Source organism: Fringilla coelebs, assembly GCF_963513975.1.
Source record: "Fringilla coelebs genome assembly, chromosome: 2".
NCBI lineage: Eukaryota > Metazoa > Chordata > Aves > Passeriformes > Fringillidae > Fringilla > Fringilla coelebs.
In genome coordinates, this window is record NC_140029.1 from 49,900,939 (window position 1) to 49,922,602 (window position 21,664).

Genomic DNA, 21,664 nt, shown 5'->3' on the forward strand with positions numbered 1-21,664 from the left:
CTGTGGTGCCATGTGCAGAAAAAGCAAATATTAGCAAGGTATGGTCTTAGAGAACTAAACATACTTCCTCTAATAAACAGAAAGAAAATACATTCTCTGTTTTATTTGGAAAAATAACCTTTACATGTAGTACTCCACTGACAAGCATATCATATCCAAAATGTTCAGAGGCACTTACATTTAGTTACCTTTATCTGGTTTTGGTCACTTCAATAATATCCCTTACTTTAAGAGGTTTTGCATCTTATGTCTATGTTTGGAATAAAAAACAATGGCAAGTTATCAACAATTCAAAAAAGTCTGATTGGGTGTGTGGTTGGTTTCACTTGCAGCACATGCTATGGCAATTATTGCCCATAGTACCTTATGTACTTCAGATCTTCCAATAGTGGTCCCTTTGGATTTTACAATTTGTTTCAAAAATCTCGGCCAAGGTACTGATAATGATAATAATAAAAAAGGAATTGTTAAACAAAACTATGTCTCCTCACCAGTGACTTTGTCTGTCATGTCTTTGGCATGGGTGCTGCATTTACACTTCTCTGTGGGATGATCTGGGGTGAAATAGTTCTTTCATCAAGAACAGACATGTATTTTCAAAGCGCTGTGGATAAGGACTATGGAAAGTTGCTTTCTTCTCTGTCCCAAGGTTTTTGATTCCCATTAACTGCGCTATAAGGATTATGTATTTTATGCTAATTCCTAACTACATTGTGCAAATAATTAGAGAAAGATACTTTTGTTACCATTATAGTTTAAACACTAGAAATTACATGAGAGGCATGTCTGATGTCATGGACTAAGGAGCCCTGTTCTCAATATGAGAGAAATTGGAATTTTTAACTTAAAGGTACATGAAATCTTAGAACTGAAAAGAAATGAGAAAAGGGCACCAAATTTAAGAAGAAAAGTTACATAACAAAAGAAATGACTTCCTACTGAAATACTGTTAATGAGGTGAGGGGATAAAAAGTGTTAGGCAGATTAAAGGATAAGAAATGATGAAGTAAATGGATAAAAGTAATGGACAGCTAAAAGGGATTACTATGAAGAATCGACTCATAGAGACATAAAAAGCTGAAGCAAAAAGAAACCATGAAAATTTTGGATGAACATCTGAGAATTTGATTTTGAAAGTACTTAAAATATTAGTGGTAACATTTATATAAATCAATTTCATCTTCTAAGGGATTTGTATAAAGAATTCAGCAATAAAAATAAATTAAGTCAAAATAACCAGATATCGTACCATATTATGCAAATCACCCAACAGAGGGAAAAACCAAATGGCTTTACAAAACAGGCACAATGGTGACAATTGAGTAGTTTTACATTAATTTTTTACATTTTAGAATTTCATTTCTACCTGATAATTTGCAGTAATTGAACTGCATCATTATCAGCTGAAAACACATCTCTGTAACATCTTCAAGTGAAGATTTCTTGTTCCATCTGTATGATGTGAGACCATCAAGGCATCTGTAATAGCTTAATTTTTTTTTTTTTTTTGGTATTTTAATGTGTTTACATGATTGTCTTCAAGTTTCCTGATTATTATTAAATATTTGTATTGCCATAGCACCTAAAAACCTAGGTGGCTGTCCACAAACTGGTTTTGGTAGTTCATATACAAGCATAAACCAACCAGAAGGGATCTAGTAGTCCCAGAGATGGTGTCAGTATGCAGATGCAGCTATTCAGTATGTTGCAGCCTGCCCCTTAGGCTGCTTCACTGGAGTAATTTAATGATTATCCCATCTGAAACAATTGCAGGAGATTGTATGAGGGGTTTTGCTGCTGTTCTAGGGCAAGCCCAGTGCTTAGTTCACTTCCCAGGTAGGTTAAATCGGTCTTTGCGCTCAAGTGACTGAACTGCAGCTTCACGCTCTAGATGAATGCTCTAACCAAGCGTAGCCAAAAGGGGTGAGTAGCCTTGCTGCTCCCTTCACCCCCGAGCCGTCATTCCCGCTCCCTTTGTGCCAACTGCGCTCTCTCTATAAGCGCTGTCACTTAAATTAGAGGCAGCTCACAGAACTGAACTGGCAGAAAGGGAGCAGCTCACTGCAGCATTAAACCCGTGCCAGCACTTCTGCCAGAAACCAAATAGCTCTTCTTCCAGGTGCACTGCTGAGAGGCTCACAAATTGTCGTTCTGTAATGCTGTTGCACAAAATCTTAAATACCATTCCAAGCCAAAGGACTGCGGAGTGAGGGAGAAGAAATTTTTTAGGTTTGTGATCCACAAAATTTGGCCATTATACTTCTAATTACCCTTGTTGTAAAATCTGTAAAACAATGTAGTTCAGATTATCAAGTATGAAAACAGTTTGGGAAAGCAAGTCCAATCTGGCTTTGACTTGTCCCACTGTAGCACATATTAAAGCTGGTTCATATTCATATGCAGATATTCAGGCTGCAGAAGACTTTTTGCATTAGCTCCCCTGTCCTAAGGGACATTGTAGGATGTCCCTTAAGGCTTGTAGGATGCCGTGAGAGAATACATATTTGAGGTCTTACCAAACAACAATATTAAATTAAAAATTACAACTGATAAACTAGAGTGCATAAACTAGATGGTTAAACTGGAAAAAAAATAATAAGAGCAAAATTGTTTGCTCAGGAAATGAGCAGAGAGGTTTGTAATAGTAAGAAAATACCACAAATGCGACAGTTTTTGTCAGTTCAGACTACTGTGGGCTGTGACCTGAGCGTTACATGACCCTTCTCTGCACAAATAATCATGCAGTCTCAAATTCCACAGAGCAGCTCTTCAGCTCAAGCTACAGATTTTTTTTATTTGTAGGCAGGGTTAAAACGGTGGCCATAACAACGTGTACTGGGAATTAGCACTGCTGCTGCTACAGATTTAAACAGGGGGACAGTCGCTACAATTGGCAATTACCGAAAGGATGCGGATGCTGTATGGCGGGCAAAGCCTTGTCCAGCTACTTTCTCAGGCGGAGGAGACTAGTTACTATCATCTACTGTATGTGGCGGATTTGTCATTGACAAGAGATGTTATCGCGATAGCGACGAGGAAACACCCCCCCCCCTCCCCCCCAATTAAAAGCTCAAGGAGGAAACACAAGCTTAGGGGGAAAAGGAGAGTTAAAATCAGCCGTAATGAAACTCTTGACTCAGCAGTGCGCGGGGGGAGGCTGCCGTAGGCACGGCCGCGGTGCGGCTGGTTCTCCCAGCACGGGAGAGCCAGCCGGGGCAGAGGCGGCCATGGGAGCGAAGCTGTCGGAGGCGGGAGGTGCCCCGGGACTCCGCTCCTTGCCGAGACCCTTCTCCCCAGCGACTCCCCGACTCGTCAGAACCAAAACCAACTCAGGCAGCGCTTGGGAGCTTCTGCGAACGCGGAGGGGGGGCGGGCCCGGCAGCCTCCCCACCTCCTTCTCTCCGCCGTTCGGCGACCTTCCTCTCCTTGCGGATCTCCTCCTCCTGCCTCTCCTTTCACGGCCAGCCACGCTGCGAGCCGCAGGCAAAGCCCAGCACCCGCGGCCGCAGGGAGGCCGGTAGCACTCGGCAGAACCGGGAGCGGAGCGCACGTTGCGTTCTCCTTTGGGGCCCGGGTTGGCGGGGCTGTCCCGCCCCTGAGCCGGGGTGGCCGGGACTCGGAGCCCTCTCGGGGCGTAGCCCCGCCGCTCCGCCCCGGGGCGTTGAGGAGGAGGAGGAGGAGGAGTGGGGTGTCTCGGCCGTCCTTCCCCGCCCCGCGGGCTGACCCCGCGCGGGCAGGCAGGAGGCGGCGCGGCGGCAGGGACGTGCCCGGCGGGATGCGCGTTTAGCGGCGGCCCCGGCGGAGCGCAGGCCCTGCCGGCTGCACCTGGCGCCGGGGGAAGTGGCCGCGGAGCCCCGCGTCCTGCGCCCGACACCCGCCATGGAGAAGCGAGGGGAGGGCGAGCCTCTCTCCCACCCCCTGGAGCCCGAGCCCGAGCCCGAGCCGCAGCCGGCGCCGGCGGGGGAGAAGCGCTTCAGGTTGTGGTACGTGGGTTCGTCGTGCCTGGATAGGCGGACCACGCTGCCCATGCTGCCCTGGCTGGTGGCCGAGATCCGTCGCCGCGGGCAGCGGCAGGAGCCCTGCGGCGCCCCGGGCAGCGGGGTGCCGGCCCGCGAGGTGCTGCTGCTGCTGGGCTCGCCCACGCTGCGCTGCGTGCCCGCCGGCCCCGGCCCCGCCGCCGGCCCCGGCCGCCCCGCCAGCCCCGCGCCCGCCGTCTTCATCTTCGAGCACAAGGCGCAGCACATCGCCCGCTTCATCCACAACAGCCACGACCTCACCTACTTCGCCTACCTGATCAAGGCGCAGCCCGACAACCCTGACTCCCCCATGGCCTGCCACGTCTTCCGGGCCACCGACCCCAACCAGGCGAGTGGGGGCAGGGGGCGGGGGCGCTGCCCGGGATCTCCCCGCTTGGCTCCTCTCCTCGCCCGGCGGGACCCCAGGCGCTGCGCTCTGCAGCCGTGGAGGGGCCGATGTGCCCGGGCGGGGCAGGGTGCTGCCTGCGGGGCACTGCGGGACCGCAACCTCCGCACGCCCACCCGGGACGCGGGAGAGCCCGCCCGGGGCTGGCCGTGCCCGCCGGCCTCGTCCCGGTGTGCCCCTCCAGCTCAGGCGGCTGCAGCGCCCTTGGGTTCCGTGGAAAAGGGGGGTAGTGGGGACACAGAGCCCTGCTTGGCCATGGGGTGCCTTGCCAGTCCCTGCCAGGCCGGGGTACCAACCTCTGCGGAACGCAGTGCCCGGCGACATGGAGCCCCTTTCTTCCCGGTCCATCCTCCGTGGGGAGGCCTCGCATCCTGCAGCAGCTCAGTGGCAAGGGCACGGTTTGCTCTACGATCAGGAGGCAGAATTTGTGTTAAAGCGTCCCAGCGGTGCTGTCAGTGTTGGGTGGGAATGGAGTAGTGGAGGATGGTGCTTTTCCTCAGACCCCCGTGGTACAGAAGCAATCGTTTGTGACCAGCGAGTCCTGTTGTGCTCACGGGTCACGCTAAGGACACCTGGCCGTGCTCAGGCACATGCAGTAGTGCTACAAACAAGGCTAGGTTTGGGTGGGGACATTTTTGATAAAGTGCCAACTGGAAAAAAAGACCTAACAGTAAGATTGTATTTTCCTGACTATCTAGCCGGCTTTGGCTAACACATCAAATGTGCAGCAGACTTCTTTCTCTCTGGCTTAGAGTATGTGAGCAATAGTGGGTGGACCGGTAGGTTGGATAATCAATTTAGCAAGACGGCAGCAAGAAAAAGGCCTTTTGATAATAGTCCTTTGGTTGAGTAAGTCAGAATACCTTCTCCTCAGCTTTCACAAACTGGAGGAAGAACTCTTGCAGTTGGAAGTTAGCTGACTTAGTGCATGTACTGAACAGCTCCTAGGGTTTCTTTGTTTGGGTTTTCTGAAATGGGGAGGGTGGGAAATATTAAGAAAACTACTGAGAAGTTCTCGGTATATTAACCCTTTTATTTGAGCCAGCACACTTCCAGAGAGAGCATGGAGGCATTTAGATTGCATTCATAGCTGTGGCTTAAGGACAGGCTTAGGACAGGCAGTATCCCAAGTGGAGGTAACTGTGCTTAACTTGTTGGCAGCTGCTGTGGGTTCTGCTCTGCCAGGAGAGCACGCAGCAAGAGCGTGGAGGGGATCATTATCTAGCCAGGGAGGAGCCCGAATGTCCTTTCAGGAGTTTGGCAGTATGGACTGAGGCAAACTAAGGTTCATGCTGTTGGCAGAAGATGCTGAGTCAAATTTATTTCTAGGGTAGGTCTGTACTGGTACCGTGAGTTTGTAAAACAATCTTGCTTTAAGATAGTGAATCCCTAGTACTCCAGTGCATGTGGAAAGTACTACATAAATTTACTTTTGGAAGGCTGTTTTTGACTACAGCTCTATCCATATGTCTTTCCTTCTTTCCTCATGGGGAAAGTGCCCTTATGTGCGTTGAATTAAATCAAACTGATATTGTAGGTGAAGTCTTCCTATTGAAAGAAGTTGTTAGTGTGAACGTATCTTGTTCAATTTTAGTTATATCTGTTAAGATTTTTTTAAACGTTGTTATCATTAATAAAGAATATATCCCTCCCAGGAGCGTTACTCAGCACATGATTTTGAACTACAGTGAGAGTAGTAACTGCAGAGCTAGCAATGTGATTCACAAGTTTCTGATTAACAGGCAGGTTTTATTAAAGTACCAAAAGGAAAAAGTGGATTCTCACCCCCCACATTCCTACCCCCCACCCTGAGTTTTGTTATCAATTTGTCCAGACTTGCTTGGCTAAGCCTGTGCAGGTATCTAGCTGTTGGTCTGTGTAAAACTTAATCTTGAATGAGTAAAATCGAGTGGCGCATTACTAGCTCTAAAAGTCTTCTTTCTAAGCTCTTAATTGTTTATTATAGAATTGATGCTGTCCTTGCATGCTTTCAAGATCTTTACACACTTCAGTTTCATAGTGGTTATATGAGCCTTGTATTAACTTAGAAAGTGTTTTTCACAGCTGTTATTTTAAGACAACCTCATTTTCCATCTTCGGCTGTAGTGACTTTAAGCCAACCTAAGTTGGCACTGCTACTGAGAAAAGTGATCCAGTCCTCTTCAAGCCTCAACCCCTTGTTTCTTCCTCTCAGCTTTGTCCTCGTGGCAGCACAACTGTTTGTGCAGCCATATGGCAAACAGGATCCGGGAATTGACTGGTGTTAAGCTTGCTTTTCCCTTACCTTCTCTGGAATATTTCCAAACTGCTTCCCTCATTTGCTTTACTATGAAACCCTAATGACTGTTTACATCGAGGTAGGTGGGTTGGAGGCACATGGTATCAATGAGTGGCCAAGAAGGGGAAGGGTCAGATAGCCTTTCCAGAAGTTCTAGAGAAGGTAATTTCTAGAGAAATTGTGGATACTGCATCCCTGGAATTGTTCGAGGTTGGATTGGGCTTTGAGCGACCTGGTCTAGTGGAAGGTGTTCCCTGGCAGTGGGGATGGAATTAGCTGGTCTTTGAGACCCTTTCCAAGCCAAACCATTCTGTGATTCTGTGGAAGTTATGCTGACTTCAGATTCGCCAGAACAAAGCCATGTCCACTTTGGCAGTATTAAGTTCAGCAGCATGCTAAATAGCTCTGGAGTAACGGAAAGGTACGGGAGATGTCTTGGGGTCTCTGAGTTAGAAGATAGCTAGCCATAATTTTGAATGGTGGATATTAATTATAAAAGTGAGAGGTTTATGATTGACTTTCGAGGAACTAGTGCTATCATGATAATTCAAGAAATGATGTAAGTGAGAGTGAAAGCTTTGGCTTCAAGCCTGTAGCTTTGTCCACCAGCTGTACTGCACAATGTTTAGGCTGCATATGCATTCCCTATGATCACAAAAAGGCTGGTATTCATAGAAAAAAGCACTGCCTCTTGCTATTCTCTGCAAATTTCCTTCCCAGATGGCCGGTGAAAAGCCAGTGTAATATGTGCTCTGACGACATCAGGTGGGAAGATAACATCTTTTAATATTATTTGCTGTGACTGGAGAAAAATGAGAGAGTGAGCTAGTAGTATGAAACACCTTCATATTTTATTTGAAAGCCTGAAAATTATAGGCAGAGCTGAAAAGTAGGAGCCAGTGGGGTGACTCCTGTTCTGGAGTAGTACTTCGGCAGAATGTCAAACCCAGAGCTTGTTGGCATGACAGTGGATGCTAGGATACATTTATTGGAGGTGCAGTGTGGGCGTGTGTCTCTTTTGCTCTATAAAGGGGAGACATTTGAAGGGGATGTAGAAGGGGAGACATCTGAAGCCTAGTGGAGGTGGGAACAGAAATATTTGCCCTTTTTTTCCTCCTTTGAAACTTACTACAGTGTTTGCTGCTTCTTGTAACTGTTCAAAGCAGTAGCCAGCTGGAGTGGATATGGGTACTTGCCCATTTAGTGTTGCCTGGTGGCTTCTGAGTAGCAGCCAGAGATTTGTTATTTTGTGCTGCTGTCATTTGAGAATCATTGAGTATGCACAGACTGTATGTAGACATCAGATGACAGCATTGTCTCGTTTTATATTTGACAGATTTTCTTTACAGTCCTGGGAACAGATTTTTTTTTTTTTAACCCAAAAGTTACACTTTATAAATATGGTAGGCATACCCTTCTTGCAGCCATTGAGAATAGGCTGTTTAACTAGTATTTTCAAGCTCAATTTTAACACATTTTTGTCATTAAATACTGATTGTATTCTGTAAACCAGATTTTAATTGTGTGGAACAATCAATGCAGTTCGACAATTGCCTTGAGTTCCCTGTTCTCTGGGGGAGAGGTTTATGGTAGGATCTCTGTCTGCAGGGTTTTTTTAATTATTATCATGCTGATCTAGATTGCGTGTTTCCTGCTTGAAACATGAATAAGCCTGTTTTGAGAGGATTTTTTTTTAACCTGAACTGGCATCCTAAATCAAATTATACTTTACTTGATTCTTATTAGTGAAAATAGTTGTTTCCTCCAGTTAAGTAAGAACTCATTTCATGTGTTTTGGTTTTCTCTTCTCAAACTTATAAACATGATGAAAATGTATTGTTAAAAGGTTTTAAAGGTAATCTGAGCTGGCAGTGGAAAAAAGATGTTCAGGTGGGCAGACCTCAGTTGAATTTAGCTCTTCTGGGTATAATCTATAGTTGTGTCTTTGTGCTACACCTAAATGTTAAGGGTCTAGGCTTTCTCAAGGTGAAGCAGAAGTAATGGAACCTTTTGGTGACAGTAAAGCTGTGATAAAAACTGGAGAGGTAGAAACTTAGAGACAAGAGCCAGAGCCAGCCCACTTGTCAGAAACACTTGTCTATTCCAAGAATGTGTTTCTTTTCTGTTGAATAATGTGTTTCAGTAAAGCAAGGACGTAGGACAATTGTTCTGGAAAAGCAAGGCATCAGTACAAAGTCTAGTCAAAGGAGGCTTTTATGCTGTATGAATATCATGTTACATAAAGTTTCCTACTGAAGAATGTAAGTAAGAAATGCTTGAAGAACTAAGTTTGTCAAGTTTACATGCATATTTCTCTTGTCCTTTGATTATTATGTGATATAGGAGCATGAGCTTAATGGCAGTGAAGTCAAGGTGTAGGAAGTACATATATATAGCATTGTTGGAATTCATATTAAGGTACTGCAGTGGTTGAGTTGTCTGATAAGATGTGTTTTGAATAGGTATAACAGACCTGACAAAATAGATATGCTCTAGGTTTTGAAGGATTCTGCAGCAAATGGGAGAGCTGGCATTTGGTTGATAGCACAATTTGGTTGCAGAGGAAAGATTTTCCATGAGAAAGATAGGTCGTCCCAGTTTTTACCAAGAAAACAAGTCTTGGAGGGACCAAAAAAAAGAATGTTTTCTGAGTTCGTGTGGGTCAGAATTTCATTCATGAGTTGAGAAACTGAAAAGCAATGACTCAGAACAAAGCATGGATGTTAAGGGCTTGCAGTGAATGTGGAATTGTTTGGGGAGCAGCCTTATTACCTCTAGCTTACATGAGCTATATAGCCTCAGATGAAAAGTCTTGCACTCCCTTTTTTGAAACTGAAAGTTGAGAGCTTAAGGTTTCGTTTTTGATTTCCTTAATAGATTTTTTTTCCTGAAAATGAGAGTACTTTTCATTTTAGGATTGTAAAGCTATCTTTAAATTTCGGTTTTGAACATCCTGTCCATAATATTTTTTTCCCATTTCATGAACAGAATAAATAATAAAAACATTAAAATTGTTGAGTGTTTCTAAATGGTGATATGTAGCCTTTTTATCCCTGGCCAATGTTTAGGAGAGGGAAGATAATGGTATTAAATACCCTTGTCTGTCATGTTTGTAGAAAGAATTAATTCATTTTTGCTTTTGCAGTTTATGAAAACCACCCATTATTTGTGGAGTAGCAGCAATGTCTTGGAGGACTGTATTTTCAAAAAGGCCAAATAAAATACATGAAATTATGTATTTCACTGAGAGTGGCTGTAGATAAACAGTGACCAGATAATAGGGGCTGTCTTAAAGAAAGGAGGTTGTCTGTATCTGAGAATACCAAATGAAGGCTTCTCTTCTGATTATTTGTTTCTAGGTTTTTTGGGTTTTTTTTGTCCTGTCTGTCAATGTAGAGGCAGTTTCTTTTAAAAACAATTAAATAAAAACCTGACTTTAAAAAGATTAGCTAGCGTATGTGTGTCTTGGCAACAAGGAGAGTCTGATTTTTAGGGGTGATGGAAATCTCCGACCAAGATGCTTGAAGGTGATTATTTATAAAAGTGAATTCTAGAGAAGACTAAATTTCTAAACAGCCATTATGAAATAGTGGTATTCCTGATGCCTTTCAATCTCTGCTCTTTGCTAAGGTTTGGTGCAGCATTTGATGCGCACAGCTCACCGTTCCTTGGATCTCTTCCATCGATCTTCCCCATTTGGAGATCCCTGAACATCTTGAGTTTCTCTGAGGTAAAGTGGTAAATGAATACTGCAGTGAATTGGGGCCAGTTCAGGGATTGCTGTCTGGTCTGTAAGTCGTGCAGATTTTCAGCAGCATTGGCATGGTCCCCTCATGGTACCAGCTGTCCTCTGCCACCTGGTTTTGTTTCCTTTGTGGTTTCAGATACCATTCCAAGTGCAGGGATGAGGAGGAGTTTATTTCCAATGTGGCTTTTGTCACGTATGCGAACTGTGACATCTTCCACATTCGTGTTATGCACTGTTCTGAATGCCTTTAGAGACCACAAGGAGGTAAAAAGACCTACAAGACCTTCAAGGCTGAAAGTCTACTTGCAGAGGTCATTAAATAATGTGGTGTTTCCAGGGCTGCTGTCAACCAAATTTAAGGCAGCAAAGTGAAGTGATTTAATTCAGAAATAGGCTCTGTGCTTTCCTGTTCTGTATCACCTGTAATATAGTATCTGCCACCTTACATTCTGACACAAATACATACATCAAGACCATATGCAGTTACATGGGTTCCAAAACAGAGCATCACCAATGCAAGATAGCCTATGATCATTTGACAAACAACTGTATTCTCCCTGGAGAGGTCAAAGTATAAAAAGACAATACTGAATGTCACAGGGCAGGATAAAAATATGGAAGTGTTTACACCAGGGATGCATGAACTATGTGACTTCCTATTTTGGGATTTGTTTTGGGTATCGGAGAACATGCATAAGTTTTGGATATGCCTGTTTTCATCCATGAACGTGTTGGGTTTTTTCACTCCTTTTCAAGTGTATTAGTCAGGTGACATCTGGTAGATCAGTGAGATGGGCAAATAAATATTCTTGATGGTCCTGTAGGTCTGAAATTACTCTGTTTTTCCCTTGGCATCAGTCAAAGGTAAACGTGTTTGTGCTGGATGGGTTTAGTTCCGATAGTGTATTTAAGCCTTCAGAGAAAAGAACATAAAAACCCACACAAGCAACAAAACCACACACACTTGACTGAAGGGGCTCATGGAAGCCAATATTAGAGTCTTAAGTTTTATATTTTATAGAAGTTAACTATGTATCTTGAAAAATCCAGTTAATTTTTATTCTGGATGCAGTCACGCTCTACCAGCGCAAAGCCTATGGTCATCTTAAGCTTCTCTCCCTTCCTTGCCTTTGCCTCTCTGTTGCAGCCACCCTGCTTGAAATGAGCAGCAACTGTGCCTCACTGTTTGAGGCAAAGCCTGCTTAAAGCCATCCCTCTTAGGAGAAATGGGTTGCTTAGCCCCCCGCCCCCTCTCCCTGCTGCAGGGAATTAGGACTTAGAGTGAGAAGTTAATTACTTGGTCCTCTTCTGGAGAGGGTGGTGCTGCCAGGATTTCCACTGCTCCCTTAGCAGACTCTTTCTGGATGAAGAAAAAGGAAAAGCTTGGCACCAGCAAGACTATTAGGTATCATTTTACCTTCCCAAGATCAAACTTTGTATCTTGGCTTCAGCTGCAGTGCGTAGACATGGTTTACGTCCTTTTGCATGGCTTTAGTTGAGTTAACTGAATAAAAACTTTCAACATGTACCTCAAAGGCTGTCACAGCATGAATAGGTAAGGTTGAAGACATATAGTAAATACATGTATGACATGTCTTAAATTTTCAGAGCCTCAAAAAGATGTCATGAGCTTACAATTACGTAGTTGAGTTACACCTCCTTTCAGGTTGGATCATTTTAAGAGCGGCAAAAAAACTTCAGCTGAACCACTGGAAAAAAGAAACACTTTTTTTTTCATTGTTAAATTTTTATTGGACTCCTAATGCTATTCAGAAACTCTGCTTGATGCTTTGGAGGAATTGTACGTATTCAACCACATTTCCTGACTTTTAAGTTACTTGTAGTAGTGAGTTGTCTTCATCTCCATTCAGATCTGGTTGCTTTCTCATGGAATCCATAACTTTCCTTTTAAAAATCATTTTATGTATTCAGAATTAGATAGGCTTTTAAAAATAATATTTTCTAGAAATTTGGAAGGGTAATATGGTGGGGATTTTCTTCTATATCTCTCGAACTGCTGAAGATAGGTAGGATTCTACAGTATTTGACACGTGGCACTTTTCTGAAGTATTAAATAAATTTAAAATGCAAACATGAAAGAGAGTGCTGTTCAAAGCCAGTGTGAAAGACTTGTAGAAGCTGTTGGGTAAGATAAAACCAATACCATAGAAGTGTGGCTTTTTTCCAGCTCTACCATCCCTAGCTCTGTGGTTTTCCCTCTCCCATTACAACTGACTTTAAAGGTATATTTCAGTCATGAAGTTCATTTTTGTATGTTGATAAACCTTAACAAAGAGCTTGCTCTGTTAAAGTGACTGGGGTTATGTTTTGTTTCATTACTCTTCTTGGCAGGAACATGTAGATCTGCACAGTGCTGTTTAGAGCTCCTTGATGCATTGAAAAACATGTTGAGGGAAGTCAGAATATTATCTTCCAGGGCATAGCAGTGACTGCCTTCCAGACTCTTCATGATTTTGTTTTTCCTAGCAAGATAAATAAATATATATTTTTTTAGAATGCTGATGTTAAATATATTTCATGTATTATGTGACACAGATGTGGGTTTCCTGTTATGTTAATTCAGAAAAAGGGCAAAAAGCAGCAATGTCCCAGGAACTTTGGGAATAGTCAGTGGTCTGTGGGTTCCTAAGTATTTCTGAAATAGAGTAAATACTCAGTAACAGAGCAGTGAAAGAGTAGGACGTGCAGTGCTAACTTGTTGAAGCATATTTTTATGTGCCTGTTCATAGTTTGTTTCTGGCTTTGGCTTGATTATTCCTAACAACTCCATCTCAAGTTACAGTAAGATTTCTAAATAAAAATAGAGTAGGCTAATGTATATTTAACAGTGCTGTATTTGCCAGGGAGGAGCCAGTTGCTTGCTTGCTGCTTGGCTGAAGGGCAGAAATGAAGCATCACACCAACTCCAGCTAAAGCCTGTGCTGAAAGCTGATGTTTGACCTTCAGGTGCCGTACAAATGCAAAGCTCTGCAATTCCTGCCTGCCCCAGCTCTGTCACAGTGTGCAAAATTATAGCTTTGGTAGTCTAAGGTGAAAAAACTCATTCCTGCTTGCGTGCAAATTAGAAGGGGAAGAGATCGTTTGTATGACCTGCTGCTGTACTTGGCAATGAAAATAAATACCAGACTGCCCTCAGGGTCATGGTACTTCTGTGGCAATTAAGCAGTTAGGTCAAAAATTGCCAAACAAACTACTGTAAGTATACTCTACAAAAACAAAAAACCAAGAACATAATTAAGATCCCAAAATGCTGCTCTGATGTGCAAATCCTATAACGACTGATAAGAGAGCTTTCTGTGGAAAGTACTGCTCTTTCTTTGAAATTTAGGCTTTTGTACAAGACTTTTTCTTTTTTTTTTTAATGAAGAACAATTTAAAACAAGTATTTCTTTTGTATACAACACTTCTGGCCTGACTTTATGGTCATACTCACTGAGGGCCTCAATTTTCTGTGCAGCATGACTGCAAACTTTAGCAGTACAAAAAAATAACTTGTAAAGAGGATACACTTTTTTGTAAACCAGCTACATTATAAATAGACACAAGATGTTGGCTTTTCTTCAGCAGCAGTTTTTTGGGTGAACCTTGCCAAAAGAAAATCAAGTGAGCCTTTCAGTAGGAGTAACACACCATACTTCTATTTAAATTATTCATGAAGAAACACACCCAGATTATCCATGGCATATGTGTGCATATATTCAGATTTAGCCTTGAGAAAATTTGCTGACCTAAACATGGGAGCCAAGTAGGAGCAAGGCAACATGATTAAAGCCAGCTCAGAAGGAGTGGGTTTACATCCTGGCACTGTGCCTTGGATTCCCTGTCCGCTTAGTGCTAGGGAGAACTAAAAATAATATCTGCAGTTTAGTAGGATAGTGTGAAGTTTACAAAATGAATAAGTTTCTTCCATAGTGACCTTCTGTTTGCAGAAATCGCCACAGAAGAAGGTGATATTAAAAAAAAATTAAAAATACATATGGAGAGCTATCAATCAATCTGTATAAATGCTGTAGAGATATTTAGGGAATTTTGTGTTTTCCTTTTTTCAATATGTATGTTGTCCTTGAAATATACAGCATTACAGTTGTGAGTGTAGAGAAACACAGAGGCCAGCCCAGACTGCTGGGTTTGCTTTAGTTTTGTGTTTGTTTATGTAACCAAGTGGTTTGTTTTCTGTATGATTGCTCACTGTTCTGCATTTCATCTATTTTACCTAAAATTGTAGCCTTGCTGGTTGTAGTTGTATAGAAACTTGAAAGAGAACTTCATGTTTAGTGAAAATTAGAGGTTAAACCCCATTTTAACAATACCATCTGCAGTAAGCTGAACAGGAGCTTGGCTTTGGTGCCATTTTATTTCTTAACTGAGTTTAAATTTTTGAGATTTGACAACATATTTGATATGCTTCTGCTCTGAGTTCTCACATGACCACCATAAAAGGGTTGGATTTTGAGAAGATAATTAATTATTGTATTTCTCCAGGACAACAGACTCAATGCTTTAGGATGTTACTTCTAGAAGTGTCAACCTCAGCAAGACTGCTGTTCATTATCTATGGAGTAACAAATCTGCAAGACTCACATTATTACCTGGATTATCACAAGCTTTCCTATTATGCTAAACTTGAAGTATCCAAATGAAATGTTGCAGTGCTATTTGACTGTTTGATACTGGAGATCCTTTTAGCTGTTTAGTCCTGCTGTTACATTTTGCAATTCTACTGTCAGACTTTATACACATAGTTTACCATCACCTGAAAAAGTCTGGCAAAGTTCCTCTAGCTTTGACACTCATTTTGCAGATTTTAAAATTCTTACCATAACCCTGAGGAAAGCTCAGAATATTCTGTGGAGTCCCACAGGTCGCTGCTGTCCTTGTGGAAGCACAGCACCCAGCCCTGTCCTGGGCTGGTCTGTTAGAAATAAAGAGCAGGCTTAGTAGTGTCCTTTTACACAGGTCAGTTAATTCACTTGTGCATACTGCTGCCACGTGGGCTCCCCAGCCATGGCACAGGGAGCAGTGTACGTGAATTGTGATGGATCACTGCTCCTGGAAGGGCTGTTGTTATGCACCCACAAGAGCTCTGCATGAAACTATGCAGGGTCTGCTTCATGCATTCATCCCCTGTTTAATTGCTTTGGGTTGGTTTCAGGGGACTATTCAGTGAACAACTTAAGACTGTCTAGAGAGCCCTGCTCTGAAATAGGATCCAAGGCACACAAATCATTGTCTGGATTGCAGGGTTTTCATGTAGGATCACCAGCTGCTAGAAGATCATACTGCTTCACTACTCTGTTACTGCTTTAAGTGTCATTCTGCTAACAAATATAGCAGTCTCTTACTATTACTGTGTCATTAAAGTAATACTCTGGATGTTTTTTATTTCTGCCTGTGCTGTTCCTATTAAAATGTCAAAATATCCTTCAGATCAGTGAATAAACAGGTGAGTAAGGATGTGATAGGTTTCTCACTCAGTTTCTGCGTGGGTTGCTATTGTCATTTGGAGCACTGTAGAGACCTAAGAAAACACCAAATCTACATGCCAATAGAAGTTAGCATGACTTTGTGGTATGCACCCAGAGTGTTCTTCCAGGGGAGCACACTTCTTTAAGTAGTGTTTTCTCTAGTTGACACCTGTGAGTGGTCACAGTGTAGGTAGGATTGGGAACCACACCATGAAGGTAATGGGGAATCTGGTACAGAAATCAGAGCTGCCCACAGAACAGTGAAGAACACAGGTCCCTGTGAGATCCCTTACTGATTGCCAACAGATGCATTACTTTTCGAATTTTTGGGCTTTTCCAGTCTTTTTACTTTATGTGTATAGAAGGTTACTGCTTATTATTTTCTTATGCCATATCTCTTGCTCCTCTGTTTCTCTCATCTCCTTGAAATTGTCCCAATCCAGGATTATAATCTTTGGGTTTTGAAGGAGTTGTTGGTACTGCATGCAGTACTATCAATCATGAAGAGTCATGATTCTAACCATAGGGGAAAACAGATAATAATCCCTTTAACCCTACTGCTTCCCACAAGCTGCTGGCCTCAAGTTAAAACTTGCAAGTAAAAAAAGCAGTCATTCATTCTTTTGATTGCTTGCTGCCACAAGCTGAGCTTTTCAGATACAGCTATCAGGAGTATAAAAGTTTTAACTTTATTCCTGTTCATATTTCTTGTTTCAAGTTCCACATTTTAGAAGTATCACAAAGACTAGCTTTTTTTTTTTTTAATTGATATTAACAGGTTTTTTAAGTGTAAGTTCTGGTAGCAGCTGTTTATTGAATAGAAACTTGAACAGAAAATTTTGTGTGAAAGTAATAATTCATGGTGTTAATTTCAATTTTAATAGAGCTGTTCTAATGTTCTTACTTGCTCAAAGTTCCTTTGCATATAAAGTTTAGTTTCACCTTCACACCCTTTCTTTAAAACACATGACCTGGCACAAATTTATTTTTAAGTTGTACTGCCAGTGGCTGATGGGAGGTGAAAGCTGGTCTCCTCGGTGATCAACACAAATGTATTCTGTTTCAGAAGGGAGGTATGAATTACAAAAAAAACCTCAAACAGATAAAAAAACCCCAGCCTCTACTGTAGAGGTGTGCTGTATGGTAAAAGTCTGTAGTATTAGCAAAATAACTCCTGGAGCCTAGTATGAACAGCTGAGTCATTTACAGCTGGTAGTTAGACAAATTGCTGCTGAAGGATGTTTGTTATTGCATGGCTGCTGCTACAGCTGGTGGATTGCCTGGGTAAGAGCAAAGTAAACTTGAACCCGGTAAAAACTGCTGTGAAAAGTACACTCCAGATAAGCATGCTTTAATCTCTGGAACATTTAATTGGTTCAACTGCATTTTCTAGTGCCTCAGGTTTTCAAATGTGCAAACATATTTATTACATTGACATAATTATCAATTTCTAATTTATTCTTCTCTGTCAATCCACTGATAATAGTAGTGGAGAACACATTCTCTTATACTGTTGATACAGATAGGGTTCATATATCAAATTATGGAGTTAATATCTGTCCTTGAAAGTCTCCTGACTATTGCTTCTCTGCTTCTTAATGCAGTACCAGGCTGCTACTGTAGCTCCCCGTGCTGATGGTCATGTCTATCTAGTGAGGTTTGAATGTGTTTAATATGAGCCTCGGCGTACGCAACTATGTAAAATTAATCCTCTCAAAAATTTATATTCAGTTTGTTATCTCTGAACATCATGTCTGTTGGAAGATTGTTTTGACAGATTATTTAATTAATTGTAAAATAAAAAGGGCTTCTACCTTCCTTAATATTTCCTTTGCCTCCCAGCTGCTTTTTTACGAGCAAAACTGAGCATCAAAAATAATTGCAAGCCCCTGCCCCAGTGCACCGTGGCAAAGGGTGAGTAGGTATAGTTTTTAACAACCCTTTAGTTCTCTCACTGGTCTTAAAGAAGCTGGCGAATTGGTGGGACTTGAAACAATACATTACAAAATTTCAGCGTGCCATTTCAGGGAGGGCAGCAGCATAGGTTAAAGCTAAGGGTAAAAGTAGGGTGATTCCTCTGCTCCATGGGGGAATAGTAATGATTCCATGGGAGCCTGCTGGAGGAATGATTAGTGGGCAGTCAAAGGAGAGGGAAGCTTTTAGTGTCCTGTATGATAATCAGGCTCCTGAATAATTAACCAGTGACTCTGACAAGTACTGTGTCTTGAATCATGTTATTTCTAACACCCAACACAGTTATTTGCCAGTTTGCTTACAGAGATGTAGCACTACAGCTACAAGTTTACAATATCGGTAACTATCTGAATACCTTCCTGGTCATCCTACCCCCTGGTATCCATGTGACCACCTGTCTGCATCGTTTGAATAATGTAAAGGCAAAACCCCCAAACACAGCAATAATTTTTTCAAGAATATTACATCTAGCCACTCACAGATTCAAGTCTCACAGAGAACCATGCCCCCTGTCTTTTGACCAGGTGTCTCAGGTGGCTCTGATAGCTCTTTGTTACCCAGTAGCTTCTTTCTGACAGCGTGGATGGTCTCAGCCTGTTGCCCCAGCATTAATGACAGAATACATCAGTGCATACCTCTTGCTTCAGCCTCCAGAGTATAAACTAACAGATGGTGTTGGCTAAGAGAAGAGGGGACATTAACTACATCAAAATTACTCATTAAAAAGTGCTGTTGCATGCAAATGTTCTTGACTAGCTCAAGCATGGAAATTCCATTCATTCTTTGTGCCCCAGAAATAGGTTGGACATAATTTTTTTATGATTAGACTAGATGTAGTTTTTTTAGAGATGGGTAAATTAAACTAAAAAAAGGTACTGATGGAGGTGGGGTTGACTTTATGTGCAGAAGGCTTATTAGGACTATAAACAAGTTTCAATAATAGATTGAGTCACTGGCAATTTTTAATAGTCCAGATTAACAAAAATGCCTATTTCATGTCTTTGGGGAAATTTAATGCTTGCGTATTTCTCCAGCTTTTCAGTGAAGGATGATTGTGTCTCAGTAAAATTTCTGTCAGCTTCTACTATAGTTATATTTTCTCAAGTATAAGTGACTTTCACTTTGCTGTTTCAGAGTCTAAGTATCTAATGTTTATGTGTTGCATCTTTCACTGTGTATCCCAAGAATCCCCACACACAGTGGTATAAAGCAAAAATATCCATGCCTTGCAAAAAATGATCCATGGGAACACTTGGACCTTGTGAAATAATTTGAATGTGCTCAAGCAGAAGTTTGCAGCTCGTTCTGCAGTGTCACATAAAGGAATCTGCAACTGTGGTGCTGATGGCTGCTTTGAAGAACACCAGTCCTGTTTCAGCAAACATCGACCTCCTGTCTGTGGGACTGATCATCTTTAAATGTTCAGCTCTCTCTCTATTGCACAGATAAGTTCCTTTCCTTTAAGCCCTTCCTTCTGGATCCCCTGCTGAGAACATGGGATCCCATCTATAATTTCTAATAAAGGTCCTTACTTCAGGTTGTTTCCCAGCTTGTAAACACCCTTTGTCTGTGGCCTTGCAGTCATGCCGCCGCCTTGTGAGCTGCAGTTCCTGGTTGAACACAATTGCCCAGTGTTACAGCTGGGCTGGCACAAAAATGTCAATTATCACACAGAACTGCATTATTCTGCTGATTTTACATGCTTAAATACTTACAAGTGGTGATTCTTTCCAAGCTGATTTCTAAAGGCACAGGCCTTTCAGGTGTTCTTGGACAACTCTGGCTGACTTCAGGGACTTGGCTTGTCTATGAATAGTCCTGAAATTGGCTGCAAGCCAAATATTTGACTAGGTAGGTTAATCTGAAGAGCACTATGGTTAGGTCTTGTTTCCAGAGGAAAGCTTTTTGTAAATTTTGTTTTTTAACAAGGCATGTTAAAAATTCTTTCGTTTATTCACTAGCTGGTTTGCAATGTGCTGTAACAGAAAAGTGCATTAGATGTCACCTATCCTGTTTCAGCAGCAGCTTCAAATAATTGCAAGGAGTTCTAAGAATAAGCTGTTACTTGTTTTCCCACAAACTTAGGAACTAAAGAACCTGGTATTGGAGCTTTTCTTCCATATACTTCTTGTAGTTGATTACAGTTTTATGTGACCTTCTGATAACTTTGGGGTGTTTTGGAAAAAGCACTTTTATTAGAAATGTGGCACAAACATTAAGAATGAGTTCAAACTGAAGAATTTGCACAAGGCGTTTCCAGGTGCCTTGAAAGAGCTGCTTGTGGTGGTTTTATTTTTTCACAGAATCCAAAACCCAAGTAAAAGTGTATTTCTTCCATAGCAGTTGCCCAACTGTGTTGTGTTTTCTGTTGTATTTTAAGTACTGGAGCACAGTAGTTTCCCTCCAGATGGACTGACAGACCAACAAGAGGAACTAGAGAGGAACCCTAGCCTTTGGGGGTAGGGGTGGCTCTAAAATTAGAGATTTCTTTTTAAGGTCATCTTCAAGAAGGATCCTTTGCCCATGGTCTCATATTCTTACTTCTGAACAAACACCAGAAGACAGAGCATCTTCCTGGCACAGCAGTGTTAGGGTTATGAAGAGGTGAGCCTTGGCAGCCCTGTTGGTCCTCTCTTGTACCTTAAGAGTGGACAGTAAAGTCAGGACACGTGGACTATGTGTTATGTGCAGTCTGGAGAGCTGGTGAGACCCATACATGTGCTGTGTTAAGCCTGCTTCTGCTAGAAGAGAGCCCTAAGGAGATGGTTTTCAGCTCAGAGTAAACTAGGAGGGAATTGCACATCTTAGCCATAAGCCTCTCGAGCCAGGTGTGTGATAGATGTGCCCCTGATCCAATGGAAAAGGTAGATGAAAATCTAGCTATTTCTGTGAATTCAGAGATGTTAAGAAATATTACTGATTTATTAATTCCCTGTGCAGTTCAGTCACAGTGATTTCATTTTCAAGAGAAAGGCCTTCCAATAGCATTAGAAGTAATTTCACAGCTTAAATGAATTCAGTCACGCCTCTGTAGTAAAGAGTGCATTACCCTTTTTATTACCATCTGTGAAAAATGCTTTCAGCTGCATTTGAATTCGAGACACAATGGTTAGACTGGGCTGTGCATAGTTGAAAGTGACTGATCTCATTTTTGAGAAGGTATTTCCTGATAAATGTATCTGTTTATCAAATAGAGTTTCAGAAGGGAAGTGCTTACTCATTTACTGAATTTAGAGGACAGGCTTTTATAGCCTAAATTTTAGTAACCACTCTGAATATACAGCAACTACTTTTTAGAATATTAGCATGTATTAAGGGCAGATGTGGCTTTCTTTGAGAGGAAAAGTCTGTCACCTCATCTTAAATGTAAATGTGAAATTCACTGATACCTTTGAGACACATATTGAGTATTTAGAAAAAAAAAATTGGGCATTTCTTCAGATTTCCTTGGGTTTTCATTGATTAACACCCAGGTTACCTGTAAAGACAGGTTTATCTGTTCACACACACTTCCCTTTCTCTTTGGAGTTCCAGGTTTGTCTGTTGGTAATGTCAGCTTGGTGTCTTTTTTTTTTTTTTTTTTTTTTTTGTAGAGTAGAGAAACTGCAGTAGTTTTTACTCACTTAGGTATTTCTGAATTTGAAACAATCAGGTTGGACAGACTGCATTTGAGACAGAAGCATATTTGGTGCCCTGTATCCATTCAGTTTTACAGCCTTGTTTAGTAGGTTTAAAAGAAAGAGATCTTATTTTTGA

General features: G+C 41.9%; 1 protein-coding gene across 2 annotated transcripts in view; it reads left to right on the forward strand.

Annotated features, from left to right (window-relative positions):
- The first annotated feature begins 3,699 nt into the window (after window positions 1-3,699).
- TBC1D4 (TBC1 domain family member 4) overlaps window positions 3,700-21,664 on the forward strand; it is a 98,977-nt gene continuing 81,012 nt past the window's right edge. For both annotated transcript variants that reach the window (XM_084227196.1, XM_084227197.1), the window contains exon 1: window positions 3,700-4,365. In XM_084227196.1, the coding sequence (XP_084083322.1) occupies window positions 3,880-4,365 (486 nt within the window). In that variant the 5' untranslated portion in view covers window positions 3,700-3,879. The remainder of the gene's footprint in view (window positions 4,366-21,664) is intronic.